Source organism: Parasteatoda tepidariorum, chromosome 2 (genome assembly GCF_043381705.1).
Source record: "Parasteatoda tepidariorum isolate YZ-2023 chromosome 2, CAS_Ptep_4.0, whole genome shotgun sequence".
Lineage (NCBI taxonomy): Eukaryota > Metazoa > Arthropoda > Arachnida > Araneae > Theridiidae > Parasteatoda > Parasteatoda tepidariorum.
The window spans coordinates 24,535,366-24,554,691 of record NC_092205.1 but is presented as its reverse complement, the minus strand read 5'-3'; the positions used below and the strand labels follow the sequence as shown (position 1 = coordinate 24,554,691).

General features: G+C 26.9%; 1 protein-coding gene across 6 annotated transcripts in view; it reads right to left on the bottom strand.

The window, feature by feature from the left end:
* LOC107442512 (COP9 signalosome subunit 3) overlaps positions 1-19,312 on the bottom strand; it is a 28,366-nt gene extending 9,054 nt beyond the window's left edge. For 3 of the 6 annotated variants that reach the window (XR_006226459.2, XM_016056098.4, XM_016056099.4), the window contains exons 1-15: positions 19,025-19,312; positions 18,799-18,928; positions 15,346-15,458; positions 15,116-15,165; positions 14,179-14,271; positions 13,299-13,373; positions 12,573-12,677; positions 11,114-11,203; positions 10,975-11,025; positions 10,789-10,890; positions 9,747-9,818; positions 7,021-7,107; positions 5,082-5,195; positions 3,255-3,335; positions 365-512 (exon numbers count right to left, since the gene is read on the bottom strand). Coding sequence is in view for 5 of the 6 variants with exons in the window: in XM_016056098.4 (XP_015911584.1) it covers positions 381-512; positions 3,255-3,335; positions 5,082-5,195; positions 7,021-7,107; positions 9,747-9,818; positions 10,789-10,890; positions 10,975-11,025; positions 11,114-11,203; positions 12,573-12,677; positions 13,299-13,373; positions 14,179-14,271; positions 15,116-15,165; positions 15,346-15,458; positions 18,799-18,928; positions 19,025-19,079 (1,350 nt within the window). In the remaining variant the exon portion in view is untranslated. The remainder of the gene's footprint in view (positions 1-364; positions 513-3,254; positions 3,336-5,081; positions 5,196-7,020; positions 7,108-9,746; positions 9,819-10,788; positions 10,891-10,974; positions 11,026-11,113; positions 11,204-12,572; positions 12,678-13,298; positions 13,374-14,178; positions 14,272-15,115; positions 15,166-15,345; positions 15,459-18,798; positions 18,929-19,024) is intronic. The other 3 variants (XM_016056102.4, XM_016056101.4, XM_016056100.4) reach the window with 2 other exon arrangements.
* Between the last annotated feature and the right edge of the window lie 14 nt (positions 19,313-19,326).

Genomic DNA, 19,326 nt, shown 5'->3' with positions numbered 1-19,326 from the left:
TAAAAAAAGAAATATTATAAGTGACGTGATTCTTTTATATAGAAATCAAGGTAATTGATAGTAAAGATGGCATTAAAATATGTTTTTAGAGGTGAAACAAAAGTATTGGTTTACACATAATGATAGCATGTGAAATCAGCCTTTTGGGAGATTTCTTTATCTATCTTAAAGTTTAACAAGCCGTTCATTTCATTTTCATATTGAAAATATTTTTCTTCTCATCACAAAACAGTGTTGATAGTAAATATTTCCAAACCCTTTTGACCAATATAAGTCAAAAAAGTTGACAAAAGTGAACCTATAATTTTGTTCCACCTGCTTCCTAAGCTTTCAAAATTTAATTATGCACAAAAAAAACTTTTACCTTTAGAGTTTAAATATCAAGTGAACCCATAATTTTTCCAGCACCATGTTAAAATGTTGCAAAAAACTGCTGTTATTGTGGAAAGGAACAAGAAACCAAGATAAATATGTAGAAAATTAGAAGTTTTAATATCTTCTTTTTTCAGAGTCTAAAAATTAAGTAAACAAGAAAAAATAAACAACCAAACACTCATTCATTTCACTCAAAGATAAATAAAATAGAACATTCGGTTTCAAAACCAGCTTACATTTCTGTCAGAGTTGATTTTGATAGGAAGCAGTAAAAATTTTTTTACATATTGGTTGTATTATATAGAATTAACTTCAAAAAAAATTTAAAATATTTTTGTAGCATTCATCTATAAAATATTTTTCAGTTAGTTAATAGCTTACAAAATAAGGTACAATTGTATTAATTAAAGTATGCACCCATTATTATTATTTTTTTTTGTACATTTGCTATAAGAGAGGACTATACCACAGGAGAAGAACTTCATGGCAAATTCTCTTTTCCCTATAAAAGCAATTTAAAATATAGAAAAGGTGAGTTCAGGTGAATGTTGAGAAAACAATGAAGTTTCAAATGCTAAAAAAAAAAAATGTTTTCAAAGTATCAAAATGCAAACAAATTAAGGCAGGATGATGCAGTGGAAAGTGATTTTGTAATAATTTAATGGCAAGTTTTAACCAACAGGCAATTTAGAAAATGGGCAAAATTGATAGAATGTTTCTTCCCTATGCACTGATCCCCTACCTATTAACATGGAAAAACCGGTTTTGCTATGCAGAGAAGACTGCAGGTATAAAATACGACTTTTATTGTGCAGAACCATCCGTGGGTTAAAGAAGAAAACAATGAAAATTTTGAAAAAAAAAACAATAATGACAACCGAAGATGACATAATCAGAGGGTACCAACCTCGGAAGTCATAAAAATACAATACCTTTTCTATCAAGAGAGCACAACAAATGTTTAAAATTTGCTCTCTTTGTTTCACTAAAGGTTTTGTAAGAAGTCCAGGAAGAGACAAAAAGAGAATACAAAAACAAAATACATAAACTAATTACAAAAGGAAAAATAATTTTCAAAAAAATTATGTAAAAACATATTTCTTTTGCCAAAACAAAAGTACACTACATTCTGAAAACCCTTAACCAAACAAAAATTCATAAATAAACTACGCCCTTACTTAATGTGTAGAGAGAGAAAAAAAAAGGAAAGTAAGAAAGTTGCAGCCATCTGTTAGTAGAAAAGCTTAACTGGGGCAACACAGTTAAGTTTCGTTCTAGCTCGATTAAAAGAAAACAAACTAATATTTTTTAAACATTTCTTCAAATTTATCTTCAATATTCTAAAAATTAAAAGGAAAACCATTAATTTCAATATTATTTAAAAAAAGATTTCTATTTTTATTGCTGCAATAATTTATTTACATTTTGATAATTTGAAATTTTTGTTTTAGAACTTGAAATTTCGTGGTTTACACTAAATTTATTGGAACTCACTTTTTCTATTCTTTACATTATTTACGTAGAAGAAAGAGAATTTGCAGGAAGTACTTCTTTCATCGAATAGTAGCATCTTAAGTAGCAGAATGTTCAGGTAAATGGTATAAACCCCTGGTGGACAAGAGTCAATGAATCCCTAGAAAGCCAGTTTTACTGCATTGGCAGGATAAAATTTTTTTTCAATTAAAATGTCCAAATTGAAGAAGTGGTCGTCAGTGGGGGTCAAGATCTGGTGAAATTGGAGGATGACAAATTTTCAATTTTTCTAGTTTTCCACAGTCGATTGATATTTGTTTGTGGTCTGGCATTTTCATGCTAATAAAAGATAAGGGGGGATCAATCAAGGCTGTTTTATTAAAAAAAGTTTTTGCATATTTTTATCCAGTTGGTCACAGTACATTTGATGAGTCATGTTTCATAATAAATAACTTTTGCATCATACCACCAAATACTCTTCATCAATTTTTTTGTGTGAATATTATGCTTTTGAGTATGTCTTGGTGATTTATTTGTGTCTAACTAATCAACATTAGAGCTAACTAACACTAAAGCCAAATACACTATTAATATTTTGCACAGTCTGCAATACTGAGTTAAATGAATAAAAAATAAATAAAATAAAAGAAATCTTATACTTTGGAAATGAAGGAATTTTTAGCAATTTAATTAAAAATAATTTTTAGAGCACACTATGATTTTCTTTGATCAAACAGCATATTTAACTATTTAACAAAAGGAACAGAACAGTAAAATAATAAGCCAATGTAAAAAAACAAATAAAAATAAAATATTGATAAGCTGTTACAGATGATAAATTGAAATAATATTATACAAAAATTAAATAAGAAAGTTTTTAATTGGAATTACTTATTATGCAAAATTTTTGTTGTTGAAAAAACTGAAGTTAAACAATAATGATTTTAAAATTATCACACAAAGTTATGTAAACATATTTTTACTTTATTAATGTAGATTGATAAACTTTATTTAGTTGAGTTGAATGTGAAATTCAATGGCATAAGTCTCATAATTGGATATACTGAGCAAAGTATAAATTGAGGTAAACATATTGAAAAACATATTTATTACAATAGAAATTCCTCAGGTAAAAATGAAAAAAAAGGGGGATTCTGCTTTATTATAATTTCTCAAAAAGTCAAAGAAAACTTGCCAAGCTTTAGCTACAGTAGATTAAGTTTGTTTTAAAACCATGACTGTCATGTAAAATTAGGGAATATTTCATTCTTAATTTTTAAATACTTCATTTCATTTTTATATGCAAGAAACAATGAACAATAAAGATTAAAAATCAAAAGAAGTTCAATTAAATAAAAGGTGATGGTATTTAGTGAGATGAATACTAATCATTAGGCTAGACTTACCTTTTGAATGTATTTTGAGTTAATAGTAATTTCTTGATCCATTTGTCTTAGCTTCTCATCCAATGAGATGCATTTCTTCATCTAACAAAATGAAAATGCATAACTAATTTATAACTAAATGCGTAACTAATTTAAATTATACTTTTTTAATTGCAGACAAGAATTTATAAACGCTTTGTCGTAATTAATTAATAATAATCATGACTCTTTTTAAAATTTACAACACTGAACATTTTTAATAGGACTCTGCAGTAGGAAAAACACATTTATTGTTGCTGTTGTTAAATGTACAGAGGGACCAACTTTAAAAATTAGCTATTAGTAATCAGAAAAACAATTATTAAAAAAAGCATTGATTATATTAATATTGGACAACTTGAAGATGCTTCACAAAATTAATAGACACTCCCTCAGAAACAACAGATTCCTTATGATGAGCTATGCTTGAATCTACAATTGTGCAAAAGCAAAAACTCAGTAGGAAAATATTTTGCTAAAAAAGCAGAAAATTAGTTACTAAAGATAAAAATAATTAAGTAACCAATATTCATTCAATTTTCTTTATAAAATTTATGCAAGTAAGTAGAAAAGTTAAATTTTCATCTGGATTATAAAATTGCTTAGACATAAATACTACCTTTTAAACAGAAAAGATTTTTTTTTCATTTTTAATATATTAACTTTCAGATGCTTCTTTGTCCTTAAGGTTTTGACAGCAACATTTTTCGGGCTATCAGTAAAGTATTGATACACCATGCATAATCATGTAAGTCAAAAAGAGAAATTCAAAATTGGAAATAATATAAGCACTTACATTTAGCGAAATAAAAAGATTGTTTATAAATCATAATATAAAGAAGATATTTTAAACCATTATTTATAATTTCTTAAACTATAAACACTCAACATACTGCAGTACTGCAATAGCACCATCTGTTGAGGAATAAGAGAAGTATTTTTGCCATTAGCGGATGTTTTATCGAAATTTTTTTCTTCTTTTTTTAATTTCTTCTAGAAATATGGAGAAATCTGAGAATTTACAGGTAAACAGGAGACAGGCGTAAAATATAGGAGTCTTTGTTAAAAAACAGGAGGCTTGGCAAGTATGCTATATCATTACAAAATGCGTAAGATAAAGGAGTAACTCTTTAAGACTACTTCATAAATTGTAAAACTTTCATGGTTTACAATGGCAATAGGCTTTATAAATTATATATATAGGCTCTTGTTAAGAGTTTTCAAGAACTCTCATTAGTTTCACAGCAAAATGTATAAGAGCATTATGAAATAATAAATGGTTAGTGGTAAAAATTCATAATTAGTGATTTTTTGTATTTGTAAAATTTGTGTCATAATAACATTGTATTTAAAATATTGGAACTAAAAAAAAAAATTAGGGGCATTTTCATTAAATACTAATTTATTTATAGGCAAATTTATTGAAATTTGAATCTTATCTTATTTAAACGTTCAGCCCAGTATACTTGGTATCAATTAGAAATATAATGTAGCAAAATGTATTAATGTTCTATTTTTAAGCTTTTTATTATGGCTTCTCACTGATGTGCGTGTCTCACTTATATGCGTTTTTCCTGTGGTCCACTGCCTCAGCGCACAAATGGTCACTGTCACTGTAGTATCAGCATATGCAACTCAAGAATTTACACACACACAAGAAATGCAAACAAAAAAAGACCAAAAGTTGTGAAGCAATTGAAAGAAACAATGAAAGAACTAGAAACATATTTTTATTATAAATACTTATTACCTAAATAATATTAAAATATAATTATAAAATTAATCCAAGACAAAATTAATTCAAAATACCTCATCTTCCAAATGCTGGAACATTGCAGGAGAGTTATATTTTTCAGGATTATCCAAGAATACAACCATACCATCTTTTTGGTTTATTGATGCAAATATTTGACCATCTTCAATCTTCATATAAAAAAAAATATATATATACAACTTGTATTGCAAATATTATTTGAAAATGTTAATTTTAATTATTTTGACATTAAAGAAACAGTCTGTGTATCAAAGAAGGTACGAAAAATGTCACTCGCAAATAATGCTGAAATATCCTTTTTATTCAATTAGGTTTTTTGGTTAGGAAATAGAATGACTTTTAAGATATTCAAATAGATTTCAAAACTTTTTTATAAGAGTTCTAATTTAGCAAATAATTTGTTATGCCAAATACAGAATTATGTAAGAAGTAGAAATTTTATACTAATATATAAAGTTAGTATTTTAGTGTTGGCACTTTAAAACACCAACATTAAAGTTTCTGATAAAAAGTGGAAAAAAAAGATATTTTTTAAAGTAATTTTTCACAGTTAAAAGTGCTCTTCATTTTGAAGAGCACATGCCAATAAATAAAACAAAGTTCCATTCATGAGAGATGGTACATATTCTGATCACATATTCTGAATAAAAATTGCAGTTTTTGATAAACAAAAAATTAATAAGGACCTCAAAATAGACTAAGCAAATTTTATAGATTATTTCTTAATCTAAGAACAGTAAAACTAAAAAAAATAAATAAATCTGTCCAGTCAGTAAAGGATACTTAGGGTACTTTGTTTGTTTGTGACAGAAACTTCATCAAAACCTTTAACAACTAAACATTTGTGATAAAAGATTCCTGACTTTTGCAAAGTCAAGTATAACACTTTAAACATGTTTAAAGAATACAACCTAATCACTAATCAATATTTAATAAAAATTGTAAGAGTATTTCTTTCAAGCTAGGCTTCTTAAATTTTAATAAAATATAAAAAAAATAAGCACATATATGATTGGCAGTGAGTGAATCAAATGATAAGCAGTTTAATGTCTCTGTTTTTATCCTTAAATGTTTCATATTCGTATCACTTTCCAAAAAAAAAAAAAAAAAAAAAAAAAAAAAAAAAAAAAAAAAAAAAACTTACAAAAATAAACAAACAAAACAATTTCTATCTTAAATAGTAATATTTCTTAATAGCAAATTACTATCCATAAACTAAATATTTTTTACTTTAAATGAGATGAACACTTTTAATTGTTTAAATTTTCATTGTGATTTATATTATTTGAAAAGTTGAAGAATTTCCACAACATTTCATACATCATTTTATTCAAAATAGCATGTAAAATTAAAAAATTAATGGATCTATCTACGAAGATTTAACTAAAGATCCATTAACAAAGATTTAACTCTTTATTCAGCATAAAAAATAAATAAATTCATTTATGGTAGATAGTTCGAGTTTCCTATAAATCCGAGTTAGTGAAAAAAAAAGTTTTGCTCCCAAACAATGACCAACGCACACATAACAGGTGGAACGATTACTACAATTGGTTTTACAATGATTACTACAACTGAATGTTGAGAAATAAATTTGTGTGTCAAACGCTGAAACACGTGAGCAGTGTGTTAAAACATAAAACATTAGACAAATATTTTAAAGTACAATAAACCTGATGCAGTAATATTATGAATATTGTAACTTGGTGTAATGCAGAAAATGCATCTTGATTCTCTAATGTAACTAAATTTTCTTTAAATATAATATCAATTAAATAATGAATTTTAAAGATTGCTTTATTTCCTTTTATATAAATATTTATCAAATTTTAAGTTTGCAATAATTCAAGTTTAGGAAAGTTCGAGGTAGACTCGGACCTCATCCACCTCAAATTATTGAGCCTCTACTATATAAAGACTCAATACATAAAAAAGAAAAAATTAAATTTATAAAAAAAAACACAATAAGATTACCATTTTTAAGACATAAAATTCAGCTTCCTGTGGTCCAGATAGTTGTACTCTGTTAGCCATATCAGTTAGGGAAAGGGTTAAAAATGTCTAAAATAAGAAAAGAAAATTAAGTAACTGAAGATTTAAAGAACTATATACTTATGGACTTAATAAGGTATATTAATATGTTGATGATTTTATGATTGATAAAGATCAATAATTTAAAAAAAAATCTAAAGCAACTATTATTTTCTTAGGAAAATCATTAATTTTAAAAACTAGATTTTTTAAAAAAATAAATCCTCAAGTGCAAAATATTTTTATACAATATTATCTATAAATATATGCTTCAGGTTGTGAGTTGTGATTTTTTTAAAGTCCGGTTTAATTGATAGTAAAGGCTTTATACAAAGAAATAATAAAAATGGGATACAAGATAATTATTATATTTCAAAACAGACAAATAAATTAGAAGTGTGAGTGAGTGAGTGAGAGAGAGAGAAGAGAGAGAGAGGGAGGGGGAATGGTTAATTTTAATTTCCTATTAGCTGTATGTAATTTAATTTGCCAGTAATAAACATACTTCAATTGAATACAAATGATTTTAAAACATATATCTAGTTAACATAGATCAATATAGAAGAAAGAATTGTTTTGTACAGAGAAACAAATAATAATTTTTTTTTTAATGTATGCTGATTTGAACCAATTTACTATATTTAGCTAATCGACCGGGAAATATTTTGCTCGGTTTTCCCACCATCTTAAATTAGAACGATTATGAAAAAAGCGGAAATTGGACTCATCCTTGAAGTAGAGTAGAGGAAAATGTGAGGAAGGGGAGAATCCCCCCCCTGTTTACTCAGAGAAACCTCATTTCCTTTGTGACCTTGAAGATCTTTAGATCGAGAGGAGGCAGGGAAGAAACAAATGTTTTATTTTCTCCTTTAGGCCGTCAATCAAACTCAAAGGAGTGGTTTTGCTTTCTCTTTGTTTTACGAGGGGGTGCAGAAAATGCAATGCACATGCATATCAGTGAACAGAAGATCGATAAACAATGTGTACACAATAATTTTTTTTTATTCATAAAATTTATCATTAGGGTTATTTTTTAAAAATTCCGTTCACCTTATTGATCTTGCCTTGTTACGGGTATTAATATTTATGTTAGTGCCTTTTTTAGCTATCGTTTCAATAATTTTCACGTGTTGTTTTTATTTAGATTAATAAGTTTTCCTTTTATTTTATAGTCCCCCCGTATAATTAGGTATGAAATATATTGCGTTATTCAATCATTGGTTTTGTTTATATTAGTTAATTCAGGAATTGTAATTATTTTTAAAAAATAAATATGAGAATTTTGTATTTTTTAAACTTGTGTTTCCTGTCTAAACTTGCAAATTTTTTTATTCTTCTAAATGTTATTTTTCTACCATTTTTTTTTATTTTTAAATTTAGGAGTGCTTTTCTTTTTTTCTCTTACTTTAAAATGTGTTACACTCCTTCCTTGTAATTAGGGTTCGATAAAACATCGATTAACGAAATTTTTTAGTCGATCCAGAAAACCGAGAAATTCAGACATCCGGGATGGTCTCGAGCATCCCGGATAATTGATTCTCTACTGTAATATTATCAGATGATTAGGCTGGTAAATATATATATATATATCTGATTTAAAAATTAATTTTTATTGATTTAAAATCAGTAGCAAAATTTGCTAGTGTTAATGTAAGAAAACCAGGTTTTTAACTAGCAATTTCCCATCACTGTGGGAAATATCACAATAAAACACTTACCGTATGGCTAATGTTCTATATTTACATTGGTGTGATATATTAAATACTATTCTACACTATTTTAATGTTATAGATATCTTTAATGTGTTTCATTATAGAAAAAAAGAGTGTGCACTAAATTTGAAAAAAAAATACAAGATTTATTAATTTTTGTTCAAGAATTAATTTATTATCATTATTAATCCAAGTTTGGCTAGAATAATTTATTTATAAAATATTGAAAGGCAATTATTTTGGTAAAGTGTGACACAATTCTGAAAGCATTATACTGCTCTTAAAATCTGCAATTTTAGATCCGTGAGAACTTTTTATACTGACTCATCCTATCAAAGTAATTATAATTTTTCACCTCATTTAAATAAAGTTTACCTTGTTACTGTCTTGTCTTCACATCATACAGCCTCAGCATCACAAATCGTGGATTACCATCGAGAGTTAAATTTAAACTTTAAAAAGGGTAGAGCAAATAAACTAAATAGAGCACTATATCCTTAAGAAAATGCATTGTATTTCGTAGAAAAGAGTGTGATCCTTTAGGAACCCATAATATTCAGCAATTTTAATATTTGGATACAATGGAGGTTCTAGAGTTATCATCAATTTAAAATTCAAGTGTTGTAATAATTATACATAATAAACAAAAAAGTTCAATAATAAACAAAAACTTATGAACAAATATGCCCAATGAGTGCAATTTTCAAATATTTATTATCAGAGCGATAAGAAAAAATAGAACATAAAAAAAAAAACACTAAAGAAATATTTTGAAAGATTAATAAACTTAAAATTCGTACTTAACAAATAAACATATCAAACAAATATGTGATACTAAAATTTAATGTGTTAATGATAACGATTTTTTTTAATTTTCTAGAACTAATATTTTACTATGTAACAGAATAATAACAACAAAAAATTGTTTTGATTAATTAATAGAATAAATTTCTTTACTTTTGTTAGTCTCTGAATATTTTTCTTGTATAAAAAGGACATACATTGCTTTACAAGACCCATGTTATTATCCTAAAGAAAAAAGTATATATATTTATATATATTATTCATAACAATAACACAATATTGCAATAATTAACATTTTGTTTTAATGTATACAACCTTTTTAGGAATTTCACACATTTTAAAACAATAATAAAAAGGAGAATTTATCTTAAAATTGCATGAAATTAATATGCTATATGAGAATAAAGCAATTTTCGAACTGAGAGCAAAAAATTTACCCCATCTGGCAGTGTAATTAGAATTAAATTTAGCATACAAAATATGTCAGTAATTTCAAACTTCAGCAGGAAAAATCAGGCAGATTTTTATAAGTTTCAAACTGACACTTTGGTGGCTTAGTTGTTAACGCACACTGTAAGGAAGTTGGGTTTGATCACTCAAGGAGTACCAGCTCATTCCGGAAGTAAAAGCGGCCTGAACGCAGCAGAGAGCTTACTGCAAAAATCTTACCATTGGTCATGAAATTGTAGAATCCTAATATCTATGAATCACCTGGTACAAAACAGGTTGTTGTGGTAAAAAATTTATTTAATTTGTAACAGTTTTTCAAAACATGAATTTTTAATTAGTAATAAACAGTTTTTGCTTTTCATATTCAGCAACTTAAAAAAATATATTAATTGAAGTATTAATTTAAAAAGAAATTAAACATGCTTAACTATACCTCATAAATTTATCATGAGCTACTTTGACTTAGTTCACGTTAAGATTTTTGGTATTTAATTATGAATTAACAAAATTTTCTGCCTACACTTCAGGGTATGCAGAATCTCATTATTTTAAAAAGTATTAGGTAAAGCAGCAATTATGCCAACCGTTTTAAAATGTAATAACTCAAAATTTATTTAGCCTTTTAATGAAAGCAACAATAGAAATACAAACCAGAAAAGTTAGAAACTTCATGAATTGAATAAATTTACTTAATAAACAAAAGGTAAAAGAAAAAGTTGCAAAAAAAAAATCTACATTTCCTTACTCGGACAAACACTTCATTATGTTTGGTAATAGCAGCTCGCACATCAATAGGGCTATTAGAGCTATAAGCTACAGCAAGATCATGATAAGCTTGACTAAGAGGCTAAAAATTAAGAAATTACAGATGAGTTTTTTTTTTTTAAAAATTTATGCTTAAATGTAAATAAGTTAATAAAAATAAGACTACCTTAATAAATCTTCCTACAACTTGAGATGTGAATTTGGGAAGATTTGGAATCTAATAAATGAAATACATTTTAAAGTTTTAAAAAATGATAATAATAATAATAAAAAACTAGCAAAATGGTGTACATACGATAACTTACCCTTCCATACAAAATTAAGGACACCAGTATGTATTTCTTATAAGCTTCTAGCATAATATGACTTACAGCCATGCTTGGAGTAGTGATTGCCTTAAAAAAAAGAAAGAAAATTAAAACAAAACGCTTATCAACATTAGTTTCATAAATGCTTTGATATGACTTATCAAGTGCAGAACATTTGGAAAAAGTGTACAACTAACAACACTTGAAAACATCTTGTAATTAATTTTATACACTCTTATAATATTAAATATTGCAACTAAAAGATAGAATGGTAAGAAATATAAAAAAAAATATGCATTTGAATAAGCTACTTTTTTCATGCTGCAGACTGGAATACAGTAGAAAAATTAAGAATAATGAAAAGTTAATGTCCTGCTGACATTTTTATAAAAATTGAAAAATTAAATGACTTTAAATATGCGATGGTGATTCTGGCAGGATAATTACCCCAATAAATTAAATTAAGTTAGATAACAAAACATAAAATTAATGATTAAAATCAGAACTGCTTTTGAAATAACATGCAATGTTGGTTTTTCTGCATAATTTGTCAATGTTCAACTTGAAAACATCTTTTTTCCCTATTTCAAAACCTCAAATTTAATTTCTTAACAAAAAAAAAAAAATGTTTTTTAAAATAATTTCGCAAAACCTTATGAAAGGCAAATTGACATAAAATTTAGCTCTTTAGGTAAAATAACTTTAAAGTTACAACTGTCAAAAATTTCATGAAGAGTTGGTGAAATTTAAAAAATGTATAACTCAGAAACAAATGTTGCGAAGAATCTGAAACTTAGTATTTTTCAAGTCAGAAGCAGATTTAACAAATATGCCCAAAACCCTTGTAACCTAAAGAATGGACCTAAATTTTTCTTCTTCTTTCACGTAGAATTATCTTACATTAAAATGATGTTGGCTCTCTTTTTTTTGCATCAATGAGAGCCCGAATATCTTTGGAGAGAATGTCCATAGCAATTGATTATCAGACAGCTATTGTAGCTAAAATTAGAGGTGGTTAGTTACTCTGCATTCTAATTTGTCACAAAGATGTTATATGGGGTGAGAGGATCTGAGGAGGTGCTGGAAGAGAAGTGGACCTTCACTAAAATACAGCCAAAGTTAGGAGAGTAGCATTCTCCTGAATGTCCACATACAACTCAGAGTTCAGGTTTCCTTCCACAGGAGCTTAGGAAATCAGACCAAACCTAGAAAAATACTACCATACTATGTTTTAGGTGGATGCCTGGATACTTTTGGCTAGAACCAAAAAATTTAAGATTTCCTATCTTCAAGTTTGATAAAAAAAAAAAAAAAAAAAAAAAAAAAAAAAACAATAATCTCTGACTTTTTCCCTACTTTCAGAACCTTTCAAAACCCTGATATCAGGTTTCCTTGACCCTATGGGTACTCTGTATAATTACAGTTGTAATTGAATTAAATAATCTTTACAACTTACTACTTCATAGAAATACAATGCACGCTCATAGTTCTTCAGACTTGTATAAATCATTCCACCATAATAATAATAAAGGAGAAAATTCTTAGTGTCATATGTTCCCTTCTAAAAGAAAAAGAATATATATGTAAATAAAAAACTTAATTTAAAATGACATTTGAAGGCAAAATGGATCAATGAAATCTGTAATGAAATAGAAATAATATGTTAAAACAGAGAGACACAGATTTGGTTATTACAATAAGTATAAGTACAGTACAGTACATCAGTGCCAATATGAACAATGATTACAGGATTTAGTTTGTGTTTTATAAATTATTTTCTACTTCATTATGTGAGTGAAAAATTATTTTAGTAAAAAGTTCAAACAGTAAGAATTCTAATGTGTTATTTTAGCTTCATTTTATGAAGCAATTATAAAAAAAACCTATTAATAACATTTTTGAATTGAGCTAATTGAATTGAACTAAAATAAAAAAAATAATTAACAATAAAAAGTAATACAAAAATAAACTTAACTTTTTAAAACAGTGTATAGAAAAAAATGCACTTAATTTACATTTTGAAAAATAAAAACATTTAAGAACACAAAATCAATGCCAAGAGAAGAGAAGAAGTTGAATATGAAAATATAAAATAATAATAGAAAAGTTACAATGAAAACTAATGTATCAATAAAAATATTAGAATAAATAAATTTGTTGAGATAGTATAGTTTTAACTTACCTCTTTATTGATGTCTGTTACATCAATGTCCAAAAATTGCAAAGCAGGCTTCATGCATTTAGACAGCAGACAAAGCTAAAAAAACGATTACAAAATATGCTGAATGTCAATTATAATTTAATAATTCCCGAAAAGATATTGAACTTTTACGATGATTTTTTCTTTAAATTTTTGATGCTAGAAATTTAATTACTCACATGTTTCTAAATCAAGGATACATTAATTCACACTTCCAAATGCAATTTAAAAAATTTGGTCGCAAGCAAAAATTTCTTGAAATATTTCTGAAAATCTATTTTTATATCGAACTAAGAATAATAAATAACTTTCACATTGAATTTTTTTTAAAAAAAAGCTTTATTTAACATATTATTTGTTTTAGACCACACTTTTACCCAAAAATTGTAAAAATTTAACATTGTTTAAATTTCTGTCCCATATTTGCTGTTAGTACCCATAATTTTGAAACTCAGCCAGATATTATACTGAAGCATACTAAACAAAATATGCTACTATACCAAAGGAAATAATTATAGGCTAATTTAAACAATTATAGACAAACAGATAAATTTAAACGATAGAATATTTATAACTATGCTCAATAAAATAAGTATATTAAATATTATTCTTTCAATACTTTTTTGAAAATGAAACATGGCCTCTAAGGAATGCTGTATAATTACAGGACAGAAAAAAAGAATAATTCAACATTTAAAAAGGACAACAAAATAGAAAAGCTCATTTTTAAGATTTTAAAGGTTCCGTGTCTCTTAAAAAACAGATAATATTGTTTTAAAAATTAAAGAATTACAAAAAAGGGATGTGCTTTAAAATTCATAAATATAAATAGTGGCCAATTAGAAACATGAAAAACACATACTTGACATAGGTAGGCATGTATTGTAGTTAACTGAGAAGGAAATAATTGAATTTTCTGGATTGCTTTGATAAGTAGAGGTATCCCTCTAATATACTGAAAAATCAAATATGCATTATAATCAAAAATCTATTTCAATATAATTGTATTAAAATATATTTGTTAAGTTGAAAAAAATATCACCAACTACTCTTTGACATATACTATAGTATGAGTAAAAGAGAAGATATAAAATAATTAAAAACAAAACTTATGAATGCTTTCATGTCCTAAGTAAAAATTTTAAATACTTATATAAACATAAATGAAGAGAATATAAATAATTTATATGAAATTAATCTATAAAATAACAATAAAAATTAAACTAATTGGTTTATCTGAGATTATATTAAAACACAATTAATGGAAGTTTGTAAATGATAACATGCCCTGAAGGCTATAATGTCACTAAATATCTGATTGCATTATTTATTAAATATTATCCACATAAAATTAAGAATTATATCATATTGAATGTCTTAAAAAAAGAAACTGTTTTTCTCTTTAAAAAAAAAACTGTAATGCAACCAGATATTGTCACTTTTTAAGACTTACAGAAAAACATTTTGAGATAAAAGTTATATATATGTTTAAATTGAGATAAAACTTTTTCAAATTGAGATAAAAATTTTTAAGTGAGTTAACAGAATTATTTTCGATAGAGTACATTGAAAATTGCATTCAAGATTCAATGGAAAAAAAAAATCAAATTCAAAAAAAGACAATTGTAATTTTTTTAAAAGAAATTTTATGTTTTATGAAAGAGTCTGAAAATTAACAAAAATACCCCTTAAAAATATCTTATAATAAATGTATTCAAATAAAATATAACTTTTTGTACAAAAACAAAAAGAACAGTAGATATAAAAGTTAAAATTATTTTTAAAAGAAAAATATATACCTGTTGTCTTTCAATTAAACTACTGGTAACTAGATGACAAAGTCTCACAACTAGAAGCAAAATAAATAAAATTAATATGTTATAAACGAATATTACAAATTTAACAAAAATCAATATATTTAATAAATATGCGAAATAAATAAATAACATTTTATAAATATGTGAAAATGATAGGAAAAAATTTAAAATTACATATCTTTTTAAAAAATTCAAACAAAGCGAATACGTACACATATCAGGTGCAAATCGAACTTGTTCGCCATTACAATTGTTGATGAATTCTTGAACTCTAAAGAACTGAGCATCATACTCTGGTATATTTGGCATGTTGAATTTCACTGTTCTATAAAAACATGAGTACTTTAATAAAATGTCATAGAAAATAATGTCTATACTTAAAGGGCAAGTCTGGGAAATTTATGGGGTGGCCACTGGATACTAGAGGTAGATTTATTGGTGACCACTTCTTTCTTTCTACTGGCAACTTTTAGCGTGAAAAGTATTTTAATGATTTTGCTTCTAAATTTTAATAAAAATATCTTTTTTTTAGTTCAAAAATGTTAATATAAGAAAAATTATAAAAAAAATTATATATTATATTATATAATATTTATATTATTATTATTATAACATATCATGTTTTAGGGAAANTATTGAAATTCTATCTTGAATAGTTTTTTCACAAAGTAGATGTTTGCATTTTTTGATCAGGAATTACCCCCAGGTCACCTTACATAGTACGTTTGATTTCAAGACTTCTTTTTCTCATAATCAATCTTAGATTTCTGTATCAGAAGGAAATATAATAGTTCTGGAAAATCAAGCCTCTTAATTAGAAGATAACATATTGCGGTTAGAATTTCTGCAAATGCCACTCTTAGCTTTATTTATCTCTGCATTTTTCATTGCTCATTCTTTCGTTAATTTTTTTGATTTTTTACATTTCAACATAATAAAGATTTTTTCCCTCTTTAAAGTAATATTTTAATTCTCATTTATATAATCTATTTTGATTTTGAAAACAATAAACTTTGTTTCAAATTAATAAGTAATTATTTTTATGTCAGATATCGTTATTTTTTTTTTTTTAAACATTACATTTGTGATCACTTATTTCTATCTCATATTTTGCTTTTCTTTTATTGGTCATCAAAATTGGCTACAGGTGGAACTTTCTACCTATTGCAAGAGTATGCTCGCTTTCACAAGTAGCCCTGTGCAGGGGAGGATGCGGAGGGGGGCTTCTCTCCAGATGTCATATTTAAGTGTTGTGGTTGCAAATAAAACCAGGTAAAATATGAATAAAACCATCAAAATATCATTTGTTTAATTTAGAATAATGTATTTCACCTCAGTAACCTAATAAAATCTNATTAAATTTCACATATGAATATAGGTTTTTGACATTTTCGACATTTTTGACAATGAGGTTTTTGACGTGACGGTTTAAACCATGGTTTAAACTGTCAAAAACTGTCACATGTCAAAAACCTGCCAACCCTGGCTACAGGTGGAGCTTTCTACCTATTGCAAGAGTATGCTCGCTTTCACAAGTAGCCCTGTGCAGGGGAGGCTGGGGAGGGGGGCTTCTCTCCAGATGTCATATTTAAGTGTTGTGGTTGCAAATAAAACCAGGTAAAATATGAATAAAACCATCAAAATATCATTTGTTTAATTTAGAATAATGTATTTCACCTCAGTAACCTAATAAAATCTGAAAAACTAAGTTGTGCTTAAAGTTATATATATTGCGAGTTTCAAATAGATCAATTACATATTTCATTTATATATTTTTATAGAGTAAATAATTCAAGTTTTATTTTTTGAGAAACAACTCAATTCCATTTTGGGCATTTTAAATAATCATTATGCTTTAGAAGAGCTTGAAAAGTATATGTATTTGGAACAATTTTTTTTCTTCTTTAAAATGTTACATTTTTATTTTTGCAGTTGTTTCTTGAGAAATGTAACTTGAGTCAGTATTCAGAACAGTTTTTTAGTTTAAGCACATGCATATACTTATATTTAGCACACATACTTGATAAAGGGTAGCTATATGCATTTAGATGTATGAGATCTTGCTGCATAAGCAACATTATGCCTCACAGCAATGCAAACAAATTCAGTTTCAGCCTATCAGAATTTCCCATCTACTATATTTGTACTGTAAATATTGTATTTTGTAAAGTTTAAAAAATTATCAATGTTAATAGTTATAATAGACTAATTATTTTTATATTGCTGCAATTATTCTAAGAACAATTTATGGTGTGAGTTGTCTTTGCTATTGTATTCTTTATAATGGACAATTCTCATTATTGTATAATGACTCTCTTTATTGTATAATGGACAATTCTCAAAAAAGGATAATTTTTTAAGTCCCAAGAGTGCCCACCAACCAAGGTTTCACTGTGTTAAAAACTGTCATACAACCAAGAGATGATAGTGTCAATAGTATTCAAAGCTTATTTTAGATCCTACACTTGTAACCATATATTCTATTCTGTTGTACTATTATTCAGATTCTATGCTATTGTGGGGAAAAACCAACAGACCATGCCAACCTTCATTTATCAATAGGTACTTCGTGATTGAATCAAGTTAGCATGTCTTATATACCAGTGAATTGATGTTTAATTTTCGTAATGGAAAGTGGTAGTTATGCCACAATACTATATCACCAGAATTTTATCAGGGATAGAATTCGATGGATGGATACCACTAGTTGCTGTACTTGTGAAAGACCGTGAGAGCTGCAATTAAGGTCACTGGGTTTTTGAGTGCTGAATGTGAGAGATGTATTAATTTCACAGCTGTGTTCGCTCCTCTGTTGCCTTTACCAGTCGAGTGTATATGTTGAGTATGATTGAAACTGAGCAGTAACAATGTGAGGAGATGGATTATGTCACAGTCACAAGTCAACTGTTTAATGTGTACCATCCAACAAAGTGGGCGTTACTGTCAAGATTTCGGCGAAGTGGGCGTTACAGCATGTTCAAATCACGTCCGGGTCACCAATGTGGGGAAAGACCATGCCAACCTTCATCTATCAAAAGGTACCTCGTGATTGAATCAAGTTAACATGTCTTATATGTGAGAATATCACTCAACTCTACTGAAACTTTCAGACACTGAATCTGGCAACACCATCGCCGAGACTCATCTGATCAGTCTGTTTACAAACACCGCGTCGTTCAGACGCTCATGTCATTCATTCGTAATTTCCATTCTATTTTTATTTACATCAAATAAATATTTTCAGTTGATACCTGTTTCCTACGTATCATTGCTCAAATTAAGCTCTCACTAACATTATATACCAGTGAATTGATGTTTAATTTTCGTAGTGGTAGTTACGCCACACTATAAAGCTATTAGTATCATATTTTCTAATTCTGTTTTCTCCTTCTCAACCTCAACGTTTTTGATAATTTAAGCTAGTTTGTTTAACTGGTAGAAAGCTAGTTTTCGACATAAAAAACAAACAAACATTGATGTATACAAATTACTAATCCTATTGTTCAGTAAAATTTATTTAAGCAAGTAATAAGAACCATTCAATAAGTTCACAGCAACTGAAATCTCCAAGTGCTACTACCTATTAATTAAATATATACATAAAAAAATGGCAGGTAAAAAAATTAATAAAAATATAAGTTCAAACTGTAAAATATTTTACTTACAAGACAGCTAAAACTCCAATGGAATGTTCCTGAACATCTAATGTTTCTAAAACATCATCCAAAATATTGATGTTCTTCATTAATAAAGTTGTGCTCTTTGACACAAATTCATGAAGAGATTCGAACGTAACTATGAAAGAGAATAAAAATAAGCATTCAATACACTACATCAAGTCCAATACACTACAAGGTTTTATCAAGATATACAAAGTAAAATTTAACTCACCAGGGAAGGATAGATTTCTAACTTTGACGATAAACTGTTCCAGGGCAGTAACCATTTTTAAATATGTCTATTTTTCGTAAGATTTCAAAATAAAGATAACTTTTCCCTGAAAATTTACTCGCTTTGTTTTGATTCGGCTTGACACTCAACTACTTTCACTTTAAAGCGGTTAGCAGTTTATAATCAAAATGTCAGCTGAATAATCTTTGCCAAAGATTCTTTGATAATTTATTTTTTGGACAGCACAAAAAATTAACTTTTATGAAAGAAAAATTAAAAAATTTTGAAAGCTCTCTCTCAGT